Source organism: Oreochromis niloticus, linkage group LG6 (assembly GCF_001858045.2).
Source record: "Oreochromis niloticus isolate F11D_XX linkage group LG6, O_niloticus_UMD_NMBU, whole genome shotgun sequence".
In the NCBI taxonomy this organism is placed as follows: domain Eukaryota; kingdom Metazoa; phylum Chordata; class Actinopteri; order Cichliformes; family Cichlidae; genus Oreochromis; species Oreochromis niloticus.
This window is the reverse complement of record NC_031971.2, coordinates 22,572,881-22,596,599: the sequence shown is the minus strand read 5'-3', so window position 1 is coordinate 22,596,599 and position 23,719 is coordinate 22,572,881. Positions and strand designations below refer to the sequence as shown.

The window sequence follows — 23,719 nt, the reverse complement described above, 5'->3', positions numbered from 1 at the left end:
ACATAAACATTGAATACTTTAATCTGGGATATCTGTTGGGGGATGGTCCTGAAGTACAATTTCACATGTGAAATCGCATTCCTCTGACTGTCGTGCCAGGGCAAGCCTACTGGCTTGTCAGACGGTGCGTCTGTTTGAAAAGTTTTAATTGGTATCTGCAAAGCCTTCACACATATATCTGGCTGAATATTAACAGGTTTGTGCTAGTTTGATTTATGTTTACAGAGGAAAACTGTTATGATCTATGTTTATTTATGCATATATGCAACACAAATAATACAAAGACAGGAAATATAAATACAAGATCTTTGATTTGGCAAAGATATCCATATTCCAGATAACTTGTTAGTACCATTTACTGGCACAAAGCTATAAAAAGGCTTCAAGAGTTTTAAGAAAAAAATACTTTTCCCATGGAAATCAATTCTCTACTTAGCTTAGGACAGATTCCAGATATTTCCTTGCCAAAAGCCTGCTGCTGCAGCATGGGCAATACCACAGCGATAAGTGTGATTCTGTGGTCTCATTTTTTTTTATTATTTTTTTTTGTTGTAGTTATTGAGTTCCTTGGAAAGAGGGAGCGAAGAGAGAAAGGGGGTTTGCAGAGCAGACTTCATCACAATCTTTCAAAGGAGAGGGCTGAGCTGATAGTCTACTCACTAATCATATCCTTCAGATATATATCGTATCTCTGAGATAGTTTAGTTTACAGTTGCAGAAGAAATGTCTACCATCATTGTGGCACTCCTGGTTTTCCTGACTATCCATGGAGGTAAGTATAGCTGAACAACTGATGAAAATACAAAACAGTTATTGCTCAGAAATGTGCGTTTGACACCTAATGCCAGCAACAGAATTTTCATTTTTGTCACGTGCACGTAGATGCTTGCCTTACCTTGTTTGTGTCCAGACACTAAAATCATTCTCTAACTCATTTAAAAGCCTCAGGTATCAGTCCTAGATGCCAATGCCTCTTTAAGGAGAAAAGGCCAATTGGACGTTTCATAAGCACAGTGGAGATTTACCCTGCAAACTCCTACTGCAAAAGCACTGAGATTATGTAAGTATTTCTATTGATTTGCCCTCATAAAACACTTGAACCATATGCATATGTCTGCTGTCTTGTATCTGTCTTTGATCCTGCAGTGCCACGCTCAAGAAGGAGGGGCAAAAGATTTGTCTGGACCCCAATGCTCCATGGGTCAAACAAGTGCTTAAAAGTAAAAAGATTAGGTGAGTGTAACTTTACTGTACTTTAGTGACTGTTAGTAGATACCAATGCATATAAAACCTTATTTAAACAAGAAGTGCATTATTTTTTCAGAATCCAGATAAGCAGGGAGAGCAAGATGTCTGCAATGACTGAGAAACATGTTTTAACACAACCCTACCTTAAGTTTTTACATTAGGGTGAACTGAAAATCTTGTGTGGCTATTGTGTTTGCATGCTTAGTCATGGATCAGGAAAAGGTTTGATTTCTTACAAAAGGAATTAAAAGCACCCGCTTCCCCTTAATATATACAATTCCTGGAAGATATTTACGATACCAGGAAGACAGTTAATCATTAATGATTAACTTGTCACTAGGAGTGTTACTTCCAGTTTTCGTTTTTGTTAACAGGAAGTGGCACCTACATTTTTGTTGGTTCTAATGAAAATATTAAAAAAAAATACAATTGGTCATTCTATTGCATTCAAAGTAATAAAAAAAGTTGGATTAATTTTTTTGTCCTTTTTTTCTGTGAGCAAAGGGAAATAGTGTTCCCCTTAAAACATGAACATTTTCTTCTCTGTAGGCAGACACCTTGAAGAATATACCTTCCCTGATTTGGCTAAGATGGACAGAGGATAGACACATGGAAAATAGAAGCACAGACTGCAGTTATAGAACATAAACTGGGTTCTGTTTGAAGATGTAGAAGCAGGATTGTTTATACCTGTTTTCACTTTACAGCACTTAACTGTGTTCTCTTACTATTGTTGTCAACTATCGGTGTTTGTATTTCCTTAAAAATATATCCTTATAAACATTACATGTTCATTTAATACATTGTGGGGAAAAACCTTATTAACTAACGGTAAGGAGGGACTAGATAGTGGGCAATGAGGTCAGAGCGCAATAGCAAGTCATGAAATGGGTTTAAACATTTATTAGAAGAGTTGGCATTTAATGGTTTGTTTTTGTTTGTAAGGTTTTTTAAGCAATAAAGGGATTAATAGTATATTTTTTTTTTCAAATAAGTCACATTAGTACTGTCCCATTTCTCCATCTCTGAATATAACATGCTATACATCTAAAACTCATCATACAGTGTAACTCACCAAATTCAGTTTTCTTAAAGCATATTAATAAAAAATAATAAGAGGAAGAGGAAGTCTTGCCTGGGAAAGTATTGTGTTACATTGAACCTTGTTTCTGTCTAGTTTTTTTTTTCATCCTTTTGCAAAGATATAAACACTGTGTGACTGTTACATGTGCTGTGCTACATACTATACATTTTGTCAAGGACATTTTTGCTGTCTTTGCAATGTCAGGAAAAAAATGTGGAAAAATATATCTATTCATTCATTTTCTTAACTGGTTATCCAATGCAGAGTCATGGTGGGGCTAGAATCCTGCCCAAAATGTCATAGGGTGAGAGGTTGACATGTACACTCTGTTCAGGTATATCGTCCATTGCAGGGTAAAGCAAAAAGGAGAATTTCTTGGATTGTGTCATGTAGACTATGGCACATGGTGAGATTATATTTTCAGTGGAAGGAGATTGCCACTTCTTGGACAAAGATGCATAAGATTAGGATTGTCTCATTTACTGAATACTTCTATAGTAGCTGAAAGCCATTCAAAATTAAACAGTTTTTACTGTGCCCTTTTCAAGAAGAATCCTTGGCCGGTGTATAACCATAGTCAGCTTCTTCTGAGCTGACTGCAGAACAACTAGTATTTTAGTTTTGAACACAGTAACAAAGTTAAGAATAAAAAAAATATACTATGTGCTTGTTTTGTATCATCACTGCTGCTTTGAATAAAGGCTTATGAATAAAGGAAATACAGTCACCTCTTTTTGGCACTGTGATTTCAAAAGCAACAGCAGATATTTGATCTTAGCCTATGAAAGTTATGCTGCCATACAGTATGTCACAATATTAACCACTTCCCACTTACACATCTGCTTTTTATTCCCCCTTTGACTTGCCCTAACTCTCTACTCCCTTCAGATCTTTTCTCTATCATTCTGTAAGTCTTGTTTTGCTACTTTTCCCACTGACTTACATGCAAATGTTAACACATTAGGATGTCATGTTGATTTACTGCCAAAGTAAATAATGTTGCAATCTTGTTCTCAGTCTTCCAGTGCTTTTCTCAGCCCCAAGCGCTTTTTAAGATTTTTAACTCTGTGATTAATCCTCGTGCTACCGCACACAAGGAGGCTTCTCCGGCTCTTTGTGAAAGTTTTTTAAGGTATTTTATTGAAAAAATTACTACTTTAAGAGCCCCGTTTTTATTGGTAGTTCCACATCAAGTTCCAGCTTCTAAATGCTCTGCTGTCTTTCAGCAGTTTGAGCCTGTGACTCTTTCTGATGTAAAGGAAATAATTGACCACTTAACAATCTCCAATTCCCCACATGATATTCTCCCTGCCCGTATTTTTAAGGAAGCGTTGAATACTATTGGGCCTTTTATTTGATTAATTTTGAATGCATCATTGTCTTCGGGCTGCGTACCGTCTGCCTTCAAGCATGCTGTTGTGCAACCCGTTATTAAGAAGACTAATCTTGACCCCAGTGTTCTTTCAAAATTATAGACCGATTTCTAAGCTTCCCTTTATGTCAAAGATCCTGGAAAAAGTGGTCTATAAACAACTTCAGACCTTCTTAGACTCCAATGGTATTTCTGAAAAATTCCAGTCGGGCTTCAAGCCTCGACATAGTACTGAGACAGCTTTGCTAAGAGTTTTTAATGATCTCCTTTTAACCACAGACTCAGGTTGCTCTATGGTTCTAGTCTTACTGGATTTGACTTCTGCGTTTGACACAGTAGATCATAACATTTTATTATCAAGGTTAGAGCAAATAGTTGGCCTTAAGGGCACAGCCTTATCATGGTTTAAATCTTATCTATCAGAGAGGTCATTCTCTATCACAATGGGGCAATACTCCTCCTCCTCTGCTCCTTTTCTCTGTGGTGTGCCCCAGGGGTCTGTTTTGGGCCCTATGCTATTCTCTCTGTACATGTTGCCCTTGGGATCTATTTTCCAAAGATATAATATTTCTTTCCATTGTTATGCCGATGACATTCAAATTTATTTCCCTTTGGGTTTGAATATCAGAGATCCATTGCATACATTGTTTAACTGTCTTCATGATGTGAGAACCTCAAAACTCTCTAACCTTGAATGACAGTAAAACTGAAGTTATTGTCTTTGACAGCCATATTCCATTGAACCAACTAACTGTTACCCTTGGCCCACTTGCTAGCTACCTCTCCAACATTGTAAGAGACCTTGGGGTACTCCTGGATAGCTCCTTCAAATTAGAGAAACAAGTATCTACTGTGGTTAAATCTAGCTTCTATCAGCTACGTCAAATTTCTAAAGCTAAGCCTTTCCTCTCCCCCAAGGACCTTGAAAAGCTTATTCATGCATTCATTACCTCTAGACTGGACTACTGTAACTCCCTCTATTTAGGCCTCCCTCACTCCTCTCTTCACCGGTTGCAATTAGTACAGAACGCTGCTGCACATCTTTTATCGGATGCCAGAATGCATGATCATATGACTCCAGTTTTAGCCAAGTTACACTGGCTTCCTGTGAAATTTCGCATTGATTTTAAAATTCTTTTATTCACTTATAAAATCTTAAATAACACTGCCCCTAGCTATTTAACAGAACTTCTTCATTTGTATAATCCTATAAAAGCACTAAGATCTTCTAACCAGATGCTTTTAATGCAACCTAAGTCTAGGTTGAAAACCAGAGGCGACCGTGCCTTTGCTATTGTAGCTCCTAGACTGTGGAACAACCTCCCTATTGCCATTCGCTCTTCTGAGACTGTTCAGTCTTTTAAATCTCGTTTAAAGGCCCATCTTTTTACTCTGGCTTTGATGTAAGATAGTTTGATTATCATTTGGTTGGTTTCTACGTTTGTCTCGTCTTGCGTTGTATTTGTCTTATTTTTTTTATTTTTTTTCATAATTTGTGAAGCACTTTGATCAAAACTGTTGTTTTTAAATGTGCTATATAAATAAATTTTGATTTGATTTGATTTTGATTATGTTGAATTATGGTTAGAAAGTAAAAAAAAAAGAAAAGAAAAAAAAGAAATGAACTGAACAAAAACATGTGTAAATTGCTTGCTGGTATTTGTGGAAAAAGTGGTTGGCTTGAACTTATTTAACACTTGTCCCTTAAACATAATGATAATTTATCCCATGTTATTTTACAGTCGGCCATAATGCTTTAGTTTAGACCAGGGGTCTCCAGCTCCAGGCCTCGAGGGCCAGTGTCCTGCAGGTTTTAGATGTGTCCTTGATCCAACACAGCTGATTCAAATTGCTAAATTACCTCCTCAACTTGTGTTGAAGTTCTCCAGAAGCCTGATAATGAACTTATCATTTGATTCAGGTGTGTAGACCCAGGGTGATATCTAAAACCTGCGGGACACCGGCCCTCGAGGCCTGGAGTTGGAGACCCCTGGTTTAGACTTTGCTGGTGTAACTTTGTTCTACATATTATCCCGGGTTTGTTTGTGGTAGCATTATGTTACAGTTTACATCCATACATATGCTTTTAAAGCAAATACTTGTGAACCATCAGATGATTTAATCTTTCTTCTGTTGACATATAATTTTCTGGTAAAGTTACCTATGTTTGCTTATGTTGCTTTGTTTGTACTTACCATTGATTGTCCCTTTGCTCTGTTCCTATATCCAAAACAAGTGTGTGGGTCATGATGTTAATGGCTGCATCACTAGGTACAACCAAATTAAGGCTTTTTCCTTTTGTAAAGTACTGTTTACTGTTAAAGTAACCTTTCGAGTTGTACTATATGCAGTTTTTTACCTTTCAAACCATTTAGCTGCATAAATGAGTTTGTCAATTGGATAAATAATGTTATTCCCTTTTCTTTGTTTAGATTGTATTGTTTGGTCTAACCTATTTCTTAATGGTAGGGACTAATAAGGTTCAGGTGTTATTTTCTGTTATATCGCGAGAGTACTGTTGCCCACGGTGAGTTGTTGTTATTGTGTACGCGGTGTAAGATGGCGTAAAGAATAAAGCACTTGCAGTGAGACTACGACGTTGTGTCTTTTGACTTTACATTGGTAGCAGAGGATGGTTACCAATTATAAAGTACCACCAAAGCTTGATGAAGCCAGGCCATACGAGTGCTGGAAGAATGAAGTTAATATTTGGAGACGAGTTATGGAGCTGGATAAAAAGAAGCAGGCACTCGCGGTGGCGCTGGAGCTCGAGGGGAGAGCCAGAGAAACGGCCATGGAGATACCCGCGGAGGATTGAACAAAGATGACGGTATGGAAACACTGTTTACAAAACTGGACGTGGTGTTTCAGAGAGAAGAAAAAGACCGCGCGTATGAAGCTCACTCATGTTTTGACTCCATTGCAAAGGACCATAGTTTGTCCATGGCAGACTACATTTTAGACTTTGAACAACGTTATAACCGGATGAAAAAGTACAACATGACGCTGCCTGACACTGTGTTAGCATTTAAGCTTTTAGATACAGCTTGTCTTGATGAGAAAAGTCGACAACTTGCACTGACAGCGTGCACGGACTTAACGTTTGCGTCTATGAAGTCTGCACTGAAACGGATTTTTGGAGGGAAAGTAGCCGGAGTTTTCAGCGGAATTCAACTGAACCAAGATGCAGTTTTCCTTACAGAGCAAAAGGGTTCTAAATACAAACAAAACAACGGTATTTCGTCACGGAGTGGACAGCGACAACCACTACAAGGTACCACTTGACAAGTTTGGCAAGCGAACAAGATGTGCTGTTTGTCAGAGTACTTACCACTGGGCTAAAGACTTTCCTCATCGGAATGGTGACCAAGTAAAGCTAACTGAAGATGGAAAAGTGGAGGAGTGTAACATTACCCTGCACACTAAAGCCTCAATCACAGACTCTGAATTCTTCCTGACTGAAGCACTGGGGTCAGCCATTATTGATACTGCATGACCTGCAATGAAAATGAGGTTCTCACTGTAACTGCTGAAATGTCTACAAAAGAGAAACAGAAAGTTCTTGTGAAGCTTCATAAGCAGTTTGGCCATGCATCAGCAGAGAGGTTATTGAGGCTCATCCAAAGCTCTGGCAATACAGACAAACAATGTGCAGTTATTCTACAAGAGATAGTTCGTGACTGTGACATTTGTCAGAGATATTGCAAAACCAAGCCGAGACCTGCTGTTGGTCTACCCCTGGCTTCTGAGTATAATGAGACAGTAACGATGGATCTACATGAGCTGGAGCCCAGTGTGTGGTACCTACCTTCGACCACTTCACACGCTTCAGCGCCGGCAGCATCGTAAAGACAAAGAAAGCTGCAGAGATCGTCAACTCCTTCATTTACACCTGGATAAGCATTCACGGTGCCCCCAGGCGGCTCTACACGGATAACGGCGGAGAGTTCAACCACACAGAGATTCAGGACATGGCTGAAAACTTCAACATTGAGGTAAAGACAACGGCGGAGTATAGTCCCTGGAGCAACGGACTACTGGAGAGACATAACATGACACTTACAGAAATCCTCCTGAAGGTAAAAAAGGAACGAGGATGTGACTGGCACACTGCGTTAGACTGGGCCCTTATGGCCAAAAACAGTATGCTCAATGTACATGGTTATAGTCCACATCAACTTGTGTTTGGCCAAAAACCCAACCTTCCTTCTGTGTTGATGGATAAACCACCTGCCTTAGAGGGCACAACTGTAAGTGCAAGAGTAGCTGAACATATATCAGCATTACATGCTTCCAGGAAAGCATTTACTGAGGCAGAATGTTCAGAAAGGATCAGAAGAGCACTACGCAAGCAACTTAGGCCTACAGATGACAAATATGAGGCACGAGATAAAGTATACTACAAACGAGTCGACTGTACAGAGTGGAAGGGTCCAGGTGTAGTTATTGGGCAGGATGGAGCTGTTGTATTTGTAAGACATGGGGGGACTCTTATAAGAGTACACCAGTCAAGGATGAGTAAAGTGGATGCACAGAGTGGAGATAAACAAATACCACAGAGTACTACTGATGATGACACTGACAACAAAGACACAGTTGAAAATGATGAGACAATACGCAGTGTAAGATGGCGTAAAGAATAAAGCGCTTGCAGTGAGACTACGACGTCGTGTCTTTTGAATTTACACAGGTGTGTGTAAAATTCTGTATAGAACAAGTGAGAGGTTGACAACCAGGGTTGTTTTAAGATGGCAGACTGGAGATGCCAGGAAATAAAGAAATTTGACCAGTCTGCTGATGCTGTCTACTTATCACTTTCCTTAGTACTTGCTCTACAGTATTTGACTACTTTTGACTGATTAAGGATCTCTTTCTATTTCTGTTATGGTTTGTCGTGCCAGACTCAAACACAGGACTCAGGAATAAAGGTTCAGTGAGATTATTTATAGTGTTGGTGCAGATAGTGCTACATGCAAAGTCTTCTTAAAGTGCTCAGTTCAAAAGTCCGATATGTACAAAATCAGATGTACAGAATCGCCTAACTTGGCCAAGCAGCACTCTCACTGAACTCCGCTGAGCTGTCCTACGCACAAGAAGAGACACATTAGACATTTTCACCAAGTAAACTGGAAACAAAGATTTACAGAGAGGCACAGTGAAGACTACCACAGTTAAACAACACTCAGGCAGAGACTGCAAGTCACCTTAAATACCAACAGGTGATTGCAAGGTGATACGCAGGTGCTTGATTGATTGAGGTGTGTGCAGGAGAGGCCAGGGATCCCAGGAGGATCCCGCCCCTGCAAAGCAGGTAACCACACACAGAGCAACAAGCATACAAACAGAGAGAGAGAGAGAGAATCAAAGAAATGTTTAGGTAATCCAAATTTACCAGACAAAGAATAAAAAACAAAAACAAAAGAATCATCACTATACAGGTCTTTAAGTGACTTATTGCCAAAGTCTAAAAGTCTAAGCTCTAAATGTACCATCCAGTAAAGATGGAGGGAAAAAGTGATTTGCAGTTAGAGGAGGCTGACACTTTCAGCTCTCATATATTCATTGGAAGTTTTAGCAATAACATTTTTAGTGTACATTAGGAGTTAGGGGTTAAATGAAGAGTATTAAGAGTGTTCATTTACTTGGAATTAGCGGAGGAGGTTATATCAGTGCAGAACTGAAACTGCTGGGCGCCTCAAAGTCTCTCTCCCTCTCTCGCTCTCTCTCTCTGACACACACACACGCACACACACACACACACACACACACACACACACACACACACACACTGTAAATGCAAAATAATATTAAATAGCAATAATCAATATCAGCAGCATCATTCTGGCTTTTGATCTGCACTATGGACAACAGCCATAGTTAGAGGCCAGGCAACAGGCAAATTAATTGAAGCTTAAGCCATAAACTCACACCACTCTTCAATTAGGCTATCACAAGTCCCAAACAGATTCAACATTGATAAGGTAACCTAAAGACAACTGTAATGTCCACAAGCCTGGAACACGAAGAGAGAGAAACCCTTTTAAACCACAGGTCCTCACAGACTGGCTGGATGGGGTCACCAAAGAAGCACATTCATTTATCTCAAAAAGTTGGTTCTGTTCATCTGGACGTAGCTTTTTCAGTGGGAGAAACATTTTGTCACTCATACAAATGACTTTTTTAGTGTCAGCTGACTGCAGGCTTCCCCAATCTTATAAACAGTACATTTGCATAATGACTGAAACCAGCCCACTGAAGGAACAATGGGTTCATTTATAAAATTCTTTATTCAATAATAATTTCTGACCATCTTCTGTATATCACACAAAAATATTGCAGTATGAGTACATATTTCCAGTATATACGTGGTAAAGTTTCAGTGCTTTAAACTTTTTTGCCCTAGTAGACCCATTGTCAACAAGTTCTGTTACATTTCTTCCAACATAAGTGAGGCTACTCATGTATACTCTTGACCTTATTCTATCATATAGGTTCCCAGTTAATAATATTTATATTGAGGTTGCTGTCTTCTCCTGTTGTGAGCCTATTTTGGTCGCTATTTAATCATCTGTGTAATATCCAAACCCATGGCCATAATTACCTCTCACTGCATTTGGAAACATTTTGGAGAAATCCCACTGCAACCTCCATTAAATGTGCTGATGCATCAGTGCACATTCTCACCGATCTAAGATATCGTTAAGCATTATCAATTCAGTCATCAAACCTCTCATATTTACAGTCACTGAAGCATCTACTGGTTTGTTTTATAGATAAAATTGAAAAGATAAGATTAACAATCACAGCCTCTCTTCCTTGGGTGTTGCACTGACTCACCTTCAACCGGTTCTGTAAGGTTTCTTTTTCTGAGCTGAGGGACATTGTGCAAGAAAACACCCTTTTGCCCCTGTGATGCTGGGTCTTCTCATATCATAAGGGATAGTTTAGATACTAGTTTCAATCGAGTATCTGAAGAATCTGTGAAGAAGCTCAGCCTTTACTTTAAAAAAAAAATCAAACCTGGATGCTTGTGTCCAAAAAAAAAAAAAATACCATCCTATCTCTAAATTACCACTCAAATGAAAAATAATGGCAAAAGTTGTCATGTCACAACTGTTGCTTTCATGAACTCAATGCTATACTATTTTAGTCAGACTTCAGAGGCATTGATGCCCCTAAAACAGCTTTGTTGAATGTGACCAATGATCTGTTATTTACAGTAGTTTCAGGTGATTATGAAGACCTGATTCTGTTGGACCTCAGTGCTGCTTTTGATACTGTGGATGACAACACTGTTTTGGCTTGCCTTGAATACTGGGTTGGCTTTAAGAGTACACGTCTTCACTGGTTCCGTTCTTATTAGTCTTTCTCTGTCTGCTGGTTGTTTTTTCTCATCCTTGTCCAAGTTTCTTGTGAGTCCCTTAGGAGTCCATCCTGGAACCTGTTTTCTTCTTTTTGCATCTGCTTCAACTTACTACTGACATTTGGAGATTTAAAGGATTTAAAGGCAGGACCTTCACTGAACTTCCACTGAAGTCTTTTTTTTAATTCCCTGTGGTTTTTCTTGAAAATAATAACATTGGATGACTAATAATGTCTTCCAGTTAAAAAGTGACAAAACTACTACAAAACTTGCAACTACACCCTCCAGATCTCTTTCTCTGGCAATTTAGCTAAATTTACCTCATATTTAAGTCTCGTGTAAAGATCTGGGGGTGATTTTAGACTCGAGTTTTTCTTTGATGCACAGTTTTTTTTCTGTTGTCAAAATACTTACTACAAGTTAAGAACCACTGCCAACTCATATCATTTTTAGATGTGGAAAAAGTCACTCATCTATTTATAGTAATAAATAGATGAGTGACTTTGTGGAAAAAGTCACTCATCTATTTATTACTATAAATAGATGAGTGACTTTGTGGAAAAAGTCACTCATCTATTTATTACTATAAATAGATGAGTGACTTTGTGGAAAAAGTCACTCATCTATTTATTACTATAAATAGATGAGTGACTTTTTCCACATCTAAAAATGATATGAGTCTATGTCTGCATTACTGTAACTCCCAAAGTATCTTTCAACTGTTCAAACCCCCACGCGGCTGCCCGCTGGGATTGAAACGATGGGACGAAGCGTGAGTTTCTCGAAATGGGTCATTGAGTGCAGCACGGATGAGATCTTGGAGAACCGCACGGCTGCCGTGAATACTCAGAACAAGACCTCTGAGTGCAAACTGATTACATCTGGAGGGGCTCGCTCGGAATAACACCTCTGGGTGCAAATTGATCACATCTTGGGAAGCGCACCGCGGTCATGAGTTCTCAGAATCGGCTCTTTGACCACAAGAATGACAATACCACGGAACTTAAGTTTGGATAACATCATAGAAAGCTCACGGCTCTCCAACGGGAGATTGAGAGACCAGTGTTGGACTGTTAGAACAGCTTTGAAATTCTTATGAGTTGTTCGCACTAAAGTAAAAACCATCATCATTTCATGCGGAGACCCCTTCGGCGCCAGCTGTGGTCTCAAGACTGGAGCTGTACAACAACACCCTGATTACAGACTGTGTTTAGACTGTTCTTCCCTTTCTATGCAAGGCCACCTGGGTTGGCTGGAAGACTATTTACTTAGCCCGGCAGGGCGAAGGACACTGTCTCAGCTGAACTCTGGACATACACACACACACGCACACAGACATATACACATGCAGATATACACTCATCCCCCCTCCCCTTCCAAACGCCTTCGACGCTTCCAATGCTGACGGTGGATCATGGAGACCAGCGCATAGGCTGCAGGCCCGGATGTACTGTCTACATTGGCTGTCTCTCACCCTTTACCCATCCCTGTTGCTTGTCATGTGTTTCTTTGGTGTATTAAGAGTTTTTTTCATGTGCTATGTGCAGAGGTGTTTTTTTCTGTTCTCAAACTGATCTCCCTGTTGGAGCTCAGTCTGGGGGGAGTTATTTTTTTCTCCTTATCTTTCCTCATGTTGTGCTTTTCCATGCTATACCCCTCTGACCTGTCTTCCCCATGTGATGTTTGTGTAATGTATGTATGGTCGGATGGGTAAGACGGCGCTGGCACGGCTGGCAGCCTTAATCCAATTTCCCTCGGGATGAATAAAGTATAATCAATCAATCTTTTAACATACAATAATTTAATAAGATAATTAAATGAAGATGGAAAATTAAGCAGAAAAACTGCTTACTGGCTCCATCTTATCTTACAAAATATGGCACATACTACACACACACACACACACTTGTACAGACAATAAGAAGCGTGGGGTGACTTCATGGTATGACCATGTCCACTTACATGGATGTGATTTTCTGCTATTGAATTCAGAAAAAACTGAAGTTATTGTGCTCAGCCCTGAAAATCTTAGAAATATAGTATCTAACCAGATACTTACTCTAGATGGCATTACCTTGGCATCCAGTAACACCGTGAGGGACTTTGGAGTCATTTTTGACCAGGATATGTCCTTTAATGCACATATTAAACAAATATGTAGGACTGACTTCGTTCATTTGCGCAACATCTCTAAAATTCAAAATATTCTGTCTCAGAGCAACGCTGAAAAAGTAGTTCATGCATTTATTACTTCTAGGCTAAACTCCTGTTATTCATTATTATCAGGATGTCCTAAAACTACCTGAAAAGTCTTCAGTTGATCTAAAATGCTGCAGCAAGAGTACTGACAGGGACTAGAAAGAGAGATCATATTTCTCCTATATTGACTTCATTTCATTGGCTCCCTGTTAAATCCAGAATTGAATTCAAAATCCACACATACAAGGTCTTGAATAATCAGGCTCCATCTTATCTTAATGACCTTATAGTACCATATCACCCCATTAGAACACCTCGCTCTTGCGCTGCAGGCTTACTTGTTGTTCCCAGAGTATTTAAAAGTAGAAAGGTAGGCAGAGCCTTCGGTTTTCCGGCCCATTTTTTATGGAACCAGCTTCCATAGAACACGTGGACCTCCATCCACATTTGAAATTTGTGACGAGGGGGGAAAATGCGCTGGATCTTCTTTACACAAACATTCCCAGAGTGTACCGAGCAAAGCCCCACCTCCAGCTCGGATACTCAGACCACTTGTCTGTTATGCTAATTCCAGGATACAGAACGCTCGTCAGACACTGCAAACTGGTTCTGAGACAGGTGAGAACCTGGCCTGCAGGAGCAATCTCTGCTCTTCGGGACTATTTTGAGCACACAGACTGGGATATGTTCAGGGAGGCAGCAACAAATGATGACTACACCAACTTGGAGTAGTACACATCATCTGTGACCAGTTACATCAGCAAGTGCATCGATGATATCCAAGATTACACGCCTTAACCAGAAACTGTGGATGACTTCAGAAGTGTGTGAGCTGCTAAAAACACAAGACTCCTTCAGAGCCAGCGACAAGGCGGCCCTGGGAATAGCAAGGGCCAAACTGTCTGGAGTCATCAGTTCAGCGAAGCGAGCACATGGCAGAAGAATCCATGGCCACTTCCCAGACAGCCGCAACACGCGGCACATGTAGCAGGCCATCAAGGCCATCATCAACTACAGGAAGAAGACACCTGGCTGTAATGGTGACGCCTCCCTACCAGATGCACTTAGCAACTTCTATGCATGGTTTGATGCTCAGAATGACGTGCTGGTGAGGAATTTTTGCACAATGCTCAGTCTTTTGGATCAGGCGACCCTGAATCCTCCCTTAGTCATGCTGCAGTAGGTATAGGCTGCTGGGGGATTCCTACAATACATTGAGTATTTCTTCTTCAGTCATCTTTCTCAATTACTATTTGTTAATAGACCTCTCTGCATTAAATCATACTTGTTATTAATCTCTGGTTCTCTTCCACAGTATGTCTTTTAACCTGTCTTCCTTCTCTCACCCCAACCGGTTGCAGCAGATGGCTGACCCTCCCTAAGCCTGGTTCTGCTGAAGGCTTCTTCCTGTTAAAAGGGAGTTTTTCCTTCCCACTGTCACCAGTGGGAAGTGCTTGCTCATAGGGAGTCATATGATTGTAGGGTCTGCCTTACAATATAAAGCGCCTTGAGGGACCTGTTGTGATTTGGCGCTGTATAAATAAAACTGAATTCAACTATGGATGTGAAAAATTCATATTTTGTAGTAGGAAAGTTGCTGCCAGTCAGGCTGAAACAATTATTTAATACGACTTGTACTTTTCACTTGATAAGCTTTTCTTTGAAACCTTCACGTCTGCCTTCCTAACACTCCTCTCAGTGGCTTTAGTCGTCATAGCAACCGGTCCCCGCAGGTGTGCAGTGAAGTCACGTTTTCTCTTTCAGGGTTATTTTATGATACCGCAGTTTTGTCCGTTTCCATATGTATGTAGACCCCATGGAGACGGGTATTCGGCTTACACACGCGTGCTCCCGTGCCGTTCTCTTGAAATCCAACAACGCATAGTTTGGCATAGGCTGAACGCTGATTGGTTGATAAGTGGGCCAAAGCAGACCCGAGAAACACGATCCGTTCTGCCATGTGCTCATGTCCTTACCTTTCACAATAAAAGCCCCTGAGTCCTGAATGCTTTGCAGTTTGACTAGAGCCATCACGCTAAGAAGCTGAATTAAATAGCTTACAAAGGTGAAGAGATTTGCAAGAGATTCTGAGGTATACATAAGAACCACATCATTGATTTAGAGGTATGAAATGAAAGACAGTAAATGATGTAACAGATTGGTGGCAGATGAAAGGGCGTTAAAAGTGGTTATCTTTCTAAAGACAAGAGCAATATTAAATGTCAACACTGAGTAACTGACTGAAATTAATATTTACCACATGTCAGAATAATTTATTAAATAAATTATCTATTTGTTTTTAAGTATTCACTGCTGAGGTTCTGATCAAAATGTTTCAACAGTGACATCTGCTGGCTAGATGGGGTAGGGCAATCCATGTGATTGTGCAGACAAGAAATCAGCAGGACTCTCACCTCTTCAGGATGTGATCTTTTACATTAATATAATGAACTTCCGTTTTTTTCCATGCTAATACTTATTCTAACAGCTGCGAAGGACTGTTAAATTAGGAGAGAATGGATTTTGAAGGGTACATTCATCAGCAAAAAAACGCACTGCTGTGGGAAGGAAAGTGCTGCTTTTGTGGCAGAGCTGCAGGCCTCTTTGCCTTAGCATTGGCACTGGATTTTGATATTGACAATGGAGTGTTTCACTGTTATTTTGGCTGTGTATTGTGATAGTCTATTTTAACCTATTTTAATAGAAACTGCCTATGCATTCAGAAAGACAAAATGAAAGGTTTTTCTACTTTTGAGTGGAAATAGATAATGTACTTACTGTATTAAGTCCTTTCATCCTCATGCTAACCCGTTACTCACATTCTATGCAGCCAGAAGCTACCAGAAAAACATCCATTAATTAGAGATGACCTATTTGTTAACAGTTCAGTTTTTTTCCACTCAGTGTGCAAATGTAATATAAACAGAGAAGCCATGCAAGTTCAGAGTGACCAAAACTCCAGATTCCAGACTCAAACAAAGTAAAATGATAACTTAATAAATGCTGACTTTACTGTTTTAGAAAAGAAAAGCGCATTTAGTCTCACATTTACTTCACTATTTATTTTACTGTAACAAAATTGGCTAAAGGTGTGTTGAGTTTAGGCAATGGAAACCACAGGCATTATGGTTGGTAACCTACTGCTAGCTTTCTGTTTAATTTGTTCTGTTTTAAAACTTGCATCGTTGTATAAAAATGATAATATTTAGGCCTATGTTAAATTCCTTATGATTGTTCTGTCATTTTACACATTTCAACAACAATTAAACAGTTAGTATGTTTAAAAAAATACACTGTCAGGTACTGTTTTTTTTTTTATTTCTCTCCAGTACACTAGAAAGTCATGATAATAGTTCTGGTAAATGTAGGATGTACATAGATTTATTTATTTTTTTAATTTTTTTTTTTTTAATTGATAATATATAGTTAATATTGGGGTGCTGAGGTGGGATTAGCGGGGGGCACCAAATTAAATTCCACTTAAGGCACCATAGAACCTTGGACCGGCTCTGAATTTGGGGTCTAACTAGTTAACAACATTCTTCCCTATACTTCAGCTTCCCCTCGGATGCACCAAGGGGAAACTGAAGTAAACGCCCACTTTTGGGAAGCGGAAGATGGGGATCTTGGGTTTCTTGCTGTAAACTGTAAGCAACCGTCTGAACTCCATTTATTTCGATGGTACATCTGCAGTAATTATGATAACTGTAAACTCCCGAAGAATGCGAAGACAAAGTCAGTGTCGCAGGCATGCGACGCCGGATGGATGGCTTGTCTAAACGTCGAGCCGACATGTGTTGACTATGGCAAACTGGTAAAAGGTAAGGACGTTTTGGCTAGCGTTAGTTACGCCGCTAGCTAACCGCGTTTAACTGCAGCAAACTTTCAGGGCAATATTGCAGGCCCTTAGTGGAGATATCGTTTACCGATACGCAAAATGAACAGTAAGGTTATATAATTCATATCTAGTTTTCGCTGTATTTTGTTTTTCGGCTAAAATTAACGCTGGTCGTGGCGCCATTTGGTGTTGATGTGCGAATATTAAAAACAAAACGCACTTGAATATCCTGTTGTGTAATATTGTGCGTCTTCATAATTGTTGTGTAACGGTTTGCGCTTCCTGTTGCCTGAAATGCGCGTGCATGTGTGTCTGTCTCTAGGTATCCCGCCCATCGCGGTGCTAACCAGCCGGCGTCTCTGCTGCCATGGAGGTGGGCAGCCTCCCCGTGGAGCTGTGGAGGGTTATCTTAGCCTATCTCCCTCTCCCTGACCTGGGCCGCTGCTGCCAGGTGTGCCGTGCCTGGCGGGAGCTCATCCTCTCTCTGGATAACACCCGCTGGAGACAGCTCTGCCTGGGCTGCCCTGAGTGCCGACATCCCAACTGGCCTAGTCAACCTCATCTGGAGCCCCCTTCGTGGAGAGAGGCCCTGAAACAGCATGCCCTTGCCACCCGCACCTGGACTCAAAATGGTCCAGAGCTCCAGTCCTCCGCTTGCCTCCTCTTCTTCCGCCGTCGGAAAGATCGCAGGGTTTGGCACGTGGGGCCGGGATGTGAGTTTGAGACCCTGCGCGGAGCCCTTGGGGTGGTGGGACCTTACGACCGAGTGGTGCTCCATCCAGGGGTGTATGAGGAGCAGGCTGAGGTAGCGCTGAAAGTACCGGTGGAGCTGGTTGGGTTAGGCCGACTAGGCGAGGTGGCCCTCTTAGTGTGTATGGAGCAGCAGTGCCCTACTGCCAGGCTGTGTAATCTGGTGTTCATGCCACCCTGGTTCTCCACGGTTGTCTACAAGGTGAAGTAGCAGCTTGTTTCCTAAGAGTCTCAGAGTCAGATTGGCCTAGTCTATACACTCCTATAAACACAAATTTCTTGAGAAAATAGAATCTAATTATAGTTCTTTGTTTCTTTCTGTCTTGCTCTCCTCTAGACATCCTGGGGACATGTCCAACTAGATAACTGCAACTTTGAGGGAGCTCAGCTGCAAGTCCGCGGGCCAGGAACCTGCCAGGCTCGGTTTTGCTCTTTCTCCCAGGGCAGCTCTGCACACTTGCTGGGAGTTGTCCTGAGTTTATTTGACAGCTGTGACTTCTCAGGAAGTGACACAGCTTCAGTGACTGTGGAAGGTCCCCCGGTCTCAGAAAGGAACTGGGCTTGTAAACATTTGGCAGCTCTGGCTAGGACGTTCCCATCATGTGGCCTATCTGAGCATAATAGTTCTCCCAAAGGACATCCGGCTGCCTCCACTGGTGGACACCAACCTCCAGGTGCTAATGTTAAAAAGGAGAGCATAACCATAGATGACTGGAAGAGGAGAACAGGGGTAGATGGGGTATGTCAGAGGACAGTGATTGAAGATGGCTGGAGTGATGGTGAGCGCAGTGAGGGAGAGGAGAACAGAGACGAGGGGGGGGCCAACAACACCAAAAAGCATTTTACACTGGAGTACAAAATCCCATGTGACCATCATGGCCTATCGCATTTGCTCAACCCCCAGCCAGATGGCTCTCTTCCGCTTTCCTCTTCCCCCGATCCCCCATCCATGATCCCTGACCCTCTCACCCTACAGCAGGAGTTAGACAGGGACCCAGAGGCTCACATGTTGGCAGCATCGACACTTGGCTGCATCCTCAGACGATGCCTCTTCAGGGACGGGAAGGGCGGTGTACATTTGTCCAATTATGGACAAGCTCGACTGGAGGAGAATGTTTTTCGTGGGCTGAACTACGCCGTGCGCTGCATCCAAAACTCCACAGTTAATAATGTTCCTAGTAACTTTGCTTCATACAAATGGCATGAATCTGTGATTGTGTATTGTGTGTATTCGGGAAACATATCAAGTTAAAGTAGCTCGGGTCATTAGTAATTTAACATCAGTGTCCTATTCAAGCTGCTACTTGATCACCTTCCTTTTCTGTCTCTCTCCTGCTTCAGATCGTAATGCTGAGAAACGAGGTCTGCGAATGTCGTGCATCAGGCGTGTTTCTGCGCCTCTCTGCTCAGGGCCTCATAGCAGAAAACAACATCCACTCGAACGGGGAGGCAGGGCTGGATATCCGAAAGGGGGCTAACCCAACCATTGTGGTAAATGCAACACAATTGCTGATTGGATTCCAACTTTTTAAAGATGCAAGCAAACAACAAAAAATTTCCTGTGATAGCATGTCCCAGACCCTTTCAGCAGCATGCCCAGATATCATGGATAAGGAGAATTTTGTTCACTACTCTTCTAACTTACTCAACTTAAGAGCTTAAGATGTTCTTGCGTGCATAAAACAAAAAGAACCAGAGTATGAATATTTATAATTTCCAGAAATGATCTATTCAGGCTTTCCAGATGAAACTAATTTCCTCAGTCTCTTTATCCACTATCAACTATTAATCCACAGTGCAACAAAATACACAGTGGTTTGCGCTCTGGGGTTGTTGTCCTTGGCAATGGAAAAGGTTCAATTCGAAGCAATCAGATTTACAACAACAAAGAAGCTGGGGTATATATTCTCTTCAGTGGAAATCCCGTGGTAAGGTAGGTTGGAGTCTGCAAGCAATTAATTTGGATATTATTCACTCTTTTCATGTTTATATCTTGAGACTGGATTTGTTTAAAAAGATATAAATCTGGATTTCTGTAGAAAACCTACAGCAGAGCTAGCTTTTTTTTTTTTTTCTTTTGACACCAATTTTCTGTTCTCCTATCCATCATTTGCTCCGTGGGAACTTTTATCCCCCCTTTTTTTTTCTTTCTTTCTCAGTGGGAATCACATCTTCCAGGGCCAGGCTGCAGGGATTGCTATAAATGAGAACGGCAGAGGAATGATAACAGGTGTGTCAGTGGATCTGCTCCATTATCTTATCCAGATGAACACACAAAATGACAAATGGCTTCTTCGTGTTTCCCCACTAATGTACACAGATAAAAACTAATTTTAATTCCAGAGAATGTGATTCGAGAGAACCAATGGGGCGGTGTGGATATCCGCAGAGGAGGCGACCCTATCTTACGGAACAACTACATTTGTTACGGCTACTCAGATGGTGTTGTGGTGGGAGAGAGAGGACGTGGACTTATTGAGGGAAACCAGGTTTTTTGTATGTATTATTATTTATCTCTTAAAGGCTTCATTGTGCTTAATAGCTCATTTTCAACACCCCTGACACAGTTTGAACAGTTTCAGTTTCCCTCTTTCTCTGACTCCTTCAGGTAACAAAGGCTGCGGTGTGTGGGTTATGTCGTCCAGCCTCCCACAGCTCCTAAGCAATTACATAATCCATAACTGTATGTATGGGCTGGCAGTGTTCTGCAGGAAGGACCCAGAGAACATTGAGGTCAGGGACGGAAACTGGCCTGGGCAGGAAGGAATCGCTGGAGAAGGAGGCGGAGCAGACAGGAGGGGAGTAGAAGGAGAGGGACGTGAAGGGCAGGAGAACTTTAATGAAGAAGGTGAACTGTTTGCCTGGGACAGTGACCTGGACAGCGAAGATGAGCGCCACTCTGCTCGCCGCTCTATTAGTGTGGCCCTGGTGGAGAGCAACTGCATGAGCTACAATGGAGGTACTAAATTGATCTGTTTCATCAAATGCCGATAGAGGGGGAGAATGAAAGACTGTTTGTCATTTCTCCATCTGTTTGTCCCTTTCTATAGCAGTTGGTCTGTATGTGAAGAGCACCGAGGCCCTGAATGTTTTTGCTAACCTGATAAACTGTAACCGTGGCCTTGGCATTGCCGTGCTGCAAAGCAGTCAGCTGACCCGACTTGCTACAAACTGCATTCTGGAAAATGGTCGAGGTGGTGTTGCGGTGGAGAAAGACTGCAGAGTGGAGCTTCGTGGTAATGGCATCTACGAAAACAGTGGCTATGGTGTCAGTTTCAGTGGTAATGGGCAGATTGTGGAAAATGATGTTGTTGGGAACCGTGGATGTGGAATCCAGGTCTGTGGAAGTGCCGATATCAAGGTGGGATGGACTGAAGATCTCCAAACCTGCTATTAGACCTGCATATTGTAGCTGTTTACTTTTATATTAACCGTAACTTTATTACATTCGAGTTTTTAATAATTTTTTGTCTTTAGGTAATGCGCAATCGTGTCCAACCCTCACAAGGCTGTGGGATCGCCGTGCTAGGGCCAGTTAAAGGTGTTGTCCATGACAACATCTTGTTCCAGGGTCACCGTGACAACAGAAAAGCGTTGCTACATATGGATCCTGGCAATGAGAGCTGTGTGCTGCGGAACAATAGCATTCTAAGGCATGATGACAGGTAATCAGTCGGCCCATTAAAAACTGGCAGACATTCAGTAGACCAGGGATCTCCAACTCCAGGCCTCGAGGGCCGGTGTCCTGCAGGTTTTAGATATGATTAGTTCATTACCAGCCTCTGGAGAACTTCAACACAAGTTGAGGAGGTAATTTAGCCATTTGAATCAGCTGTGTTGGATCAAGGACACATCTAAAACCTGCAGGACACCGGCCCTCGAGGCCTGGAGTTGGAGACCCCTGCAGTAGACCATCAGTGGAATTAGTGTTGTCACTTTCTATCGCTTCTGCTGTCTGCGCAGTGTCTGTAATAAATAGTAAGTGATCTGAGTAAAAAAATTACTCAGATCTGCAGGTTAACTTAAAGAACTTTTTGAGGTCATTGCTTTTAGTAGGAAAGCAGTGGCTCCGCTGTGTAGTGATCACATTTTCCTTACATGTGAAATGATCCCCCAGTTCAAGACCTAGGGCCCAACCTCAGAGGTTAGAAGATGGCGTACTTGGTGAAGTACTAAGGAAGGGCATCTAAATATCAGGATACCGCTTGAATCAGTTGCTGCTGCCTCATCTTATTAACTTGAGTTCTGCGTTTGGCTCCTTAGAAGTTCTTAGTCCTTGGTTCTTTACCGTGTTGGTAAACACACCACACTAGTTTTTTGTTGTTGTTTTTTTACTGGTTTTATTACCTCAGTGGAAAGCAGTGCTTGTTTTTTGTAATCACATTCCCTCTCTATTCATTTGCTTTGCTGGGCTGGACCCATACGTGTACTGCTACAGTTTACTCTAATAGCAACGTTTTTGAATGAAGCAGTTTTTATGAGAAGAAAAAGCTCTAAAAATTCACTGTGTGCCATTTGCTCAGAATTGTATAACAATCAGTCAGTGACAGCTAGCTAGTGGCATGATTTGCAGCTTAAAAGTTATTTCCCTCAGGAGCTGGTGAAGATGAAAATGGTTTAAAAAACAAATAGGGGTGGGGTGAAAAATAATCTTAAAGGGCATCTCCTAATTGTTGCTTACCCTTTTTCCTCTCTTCATTTCATAGCTGTACATCTGTTCCCCCCTGGGTTATGGAAAACCCTCCTCCTCGCCCACTGGCCAGCTCCCCTGCAGGTCTCTCTTCATCCCAGTATCCCTCTGGACTTGGAATTTCCGTGACCACCAGGATCGGCGCAACTGTGGAAAGTGGTTGCCACAGCGGCAGCATGTTTTGCAGCATTCTGTGAATACTGGCAAGAACTTACAAACCAATATGATAGCCAGGGTCAGGAGGTCAGCATCTGGTTGCTCCTTAACTGCTGTAAACCATACACGTGGGGCACTGACTGTCAAAATAAGGGTTCGGTTAATTGTCCAAGTAGCTGGAGACCGCAACTGAAACATTAAAGGAGCCATCCACCCCCATTTTTATTAAGATGGAAGAAGACTTTGAAAATCTGAAATTAGACTTTTGTACTTCTATGATTAAAATGCTACTGTGCTCATAAAACGTGGGCTATTGAAAACCGAAGCTGGAGTACAAGACATTCATACACCTTTGGAATCTGTTTGAGACTAGAGCTTTGCCTAGTTTATCATTAGCTCATTTACTGCAGACTTGTTTGGTAGTCTTATTTTTGCTTATAGGGACTCGCTGGTTAGGAAGTGCACATTTCTAAATCCTAGCAGGAGTCAAAGGCTTCAGAAATGCTGGCTTTGACAGTGGGTCAAAGTAAAGCTGTGCCTTGGTTGACTATTTAAGGGATGGCTGTAGCGAGGGAAGGTGTTTTCATAGCGTGAGGGCGTTTATGCAACTAAGCCAAAACTAAGATTCTGTCTCTGTCCTGTCTGTTGGCGGGTCTCTTCTTGCGTAATGTCCTTTGTGGTTTTTAAAACTTAATGCACTTCGCTTTTTGAGACATCTCATTATTTCAGATCCTGTCAACATGCTGCAGAGAAAACTAAACAGATATCTGCATATGATTATGCAAAAAAAAAAAAAACTGTTGGTAGTCTAAGCTTTATAGTTCCATTTGTAGTCCACCTGCACTTAAGTTCGACCAACCAATCACATTTGATGGTTTGCATTTGCCGAAATATAATCTCACAACCATCCACTATTGTCTGATGACAGTTTAGCTTTTTTAACAGCTTATTTAATTTGTCTGCATTTGTAAAAAAAAAAAAAAAAAAAAAAAAAAAGCCAAAAAAAAGAGACCAGCAGA

At 41.4% G+C, this 23,719-nt stretch overlaps 2 protein-coding genes across 4 annotated transcripts; both read left to right on the top strand.

Moving 5' to 3' along the window:
- The first annotated feature begins 548 nt into the window (after positions 1-548).
- LOC100698610 (C-X-C motif chemokine 10) lies at positions 549-2,923 on the top strand. Its single transcript, XM_003452201.5, has 4 exons — positions 549-772; positions 943-1,060; positions 1,147-1,233; positions 1,798-2,923. Exons 1-4 carry the CDS (start codon positions 724-726, stop codon positions 1,808-1,810), a joined length of 267 nt encoding a protein of 88 aa, XP_003452249.1. The 5' UTR covers positions 549-723; the 3' UTR covers positions 1,811-2,923.
- A 13,851-nt stretch (positions 2,924-16,774) lies between these two features.
- fbxo10 (F-box protein 10) lies at positions 16,775-23,696 on the top strand. 3 transcript variants are annotated; one of them, XR_003220388.1, is made up of 11 exons: positions 16,780-17,087; positions 17,427-18,056; positions 18,192-19,016; positions 19,196-19,345; positions 19,651-19,787; positions 20,014-20,084; positions 20,198-20,350; positions 20,463-20,813; positions 20,905-21,090; positions 21,332-21,519; positions 22,561-23,696. XR_003220388.1 is itself a non-coding variant. In XM_005456843.4 (11 exons), the coding sequence occupies exons 2-11, from the start codon at positions 17,472-17,474 to the stop codon at positions 22,739-22,741; spliced, it is 2,952 nt and encodes a 983-aa protein (XP_005456900.1). In that variant the 5' UTR covers positions 16,784-17,087; positions 17,427-17,471; the 3' UTR covers positions 22,742-23,696. The 3 variants fall into 3 exon arrangements, 2 of the variants coding, with proteins under 2 accessions (XP_025763531.1, XP_005456900.1); XM_005456843.4 differs by having other exon boundaries at positions 16,784-17,087; positions 20,905-21,215; XM_025907746.1 differs by lacking the exons at positions 20,905-21,090; positions 21,332-21,519 and having other exon boundaries at positions 16,775-17,087.
- The last annotated feature ends 23 nt before the right edge of the window (positions 23,697-23,719 follow it).

Excerpts from the sequence above, each read along its gene's own strand:
- LOC100698610 (XM_003452201.5), top strand. The coding sequence starts at position 724 with ATGTCTACCATCATTGTGGCACTCCTGGTTTTCCTGACTATCCATGGA. Across the intron at positions 773-942 it reads TTTCCTGACTATCCATGGAG|CCTCAGGTATCAGTCCTAGA; the intron begins GTAAGTATAGCT and ends CTCATTTAAAAG. Across the intron at positions 1,061-1,146 it reads TGCAAAAGCACTGAGATTAT|TGCCACGCTCAAGAAGGAGG; the intron begins GTAAGTATTTCT and ends TTGATCCTGCAG.
- fbxo10 (XM_005456843.4), top strand. The coding sequence starts at position 17,472 with ATGGAGGTGGGCAGCCTCCCCGTGGAGCTGTGGAGGGTTATCTTAGCC. Across the intron at positions 18,057-18,191 it reads TCTCCACGGTTGTCTACAAG|ACATCCTGGGGACATGTCCA; the intron begins GTGAAGTAGCAG and ends GCTCTCCTCTAG. Across the intron at positions 20,085-20,197 it reads CGGCAGAGGAATGATAACAG|AGAATGTGATTCGAGAGAAC; the intron begins GTGTGTCAGTGG and ends TTTTAATTCCAG.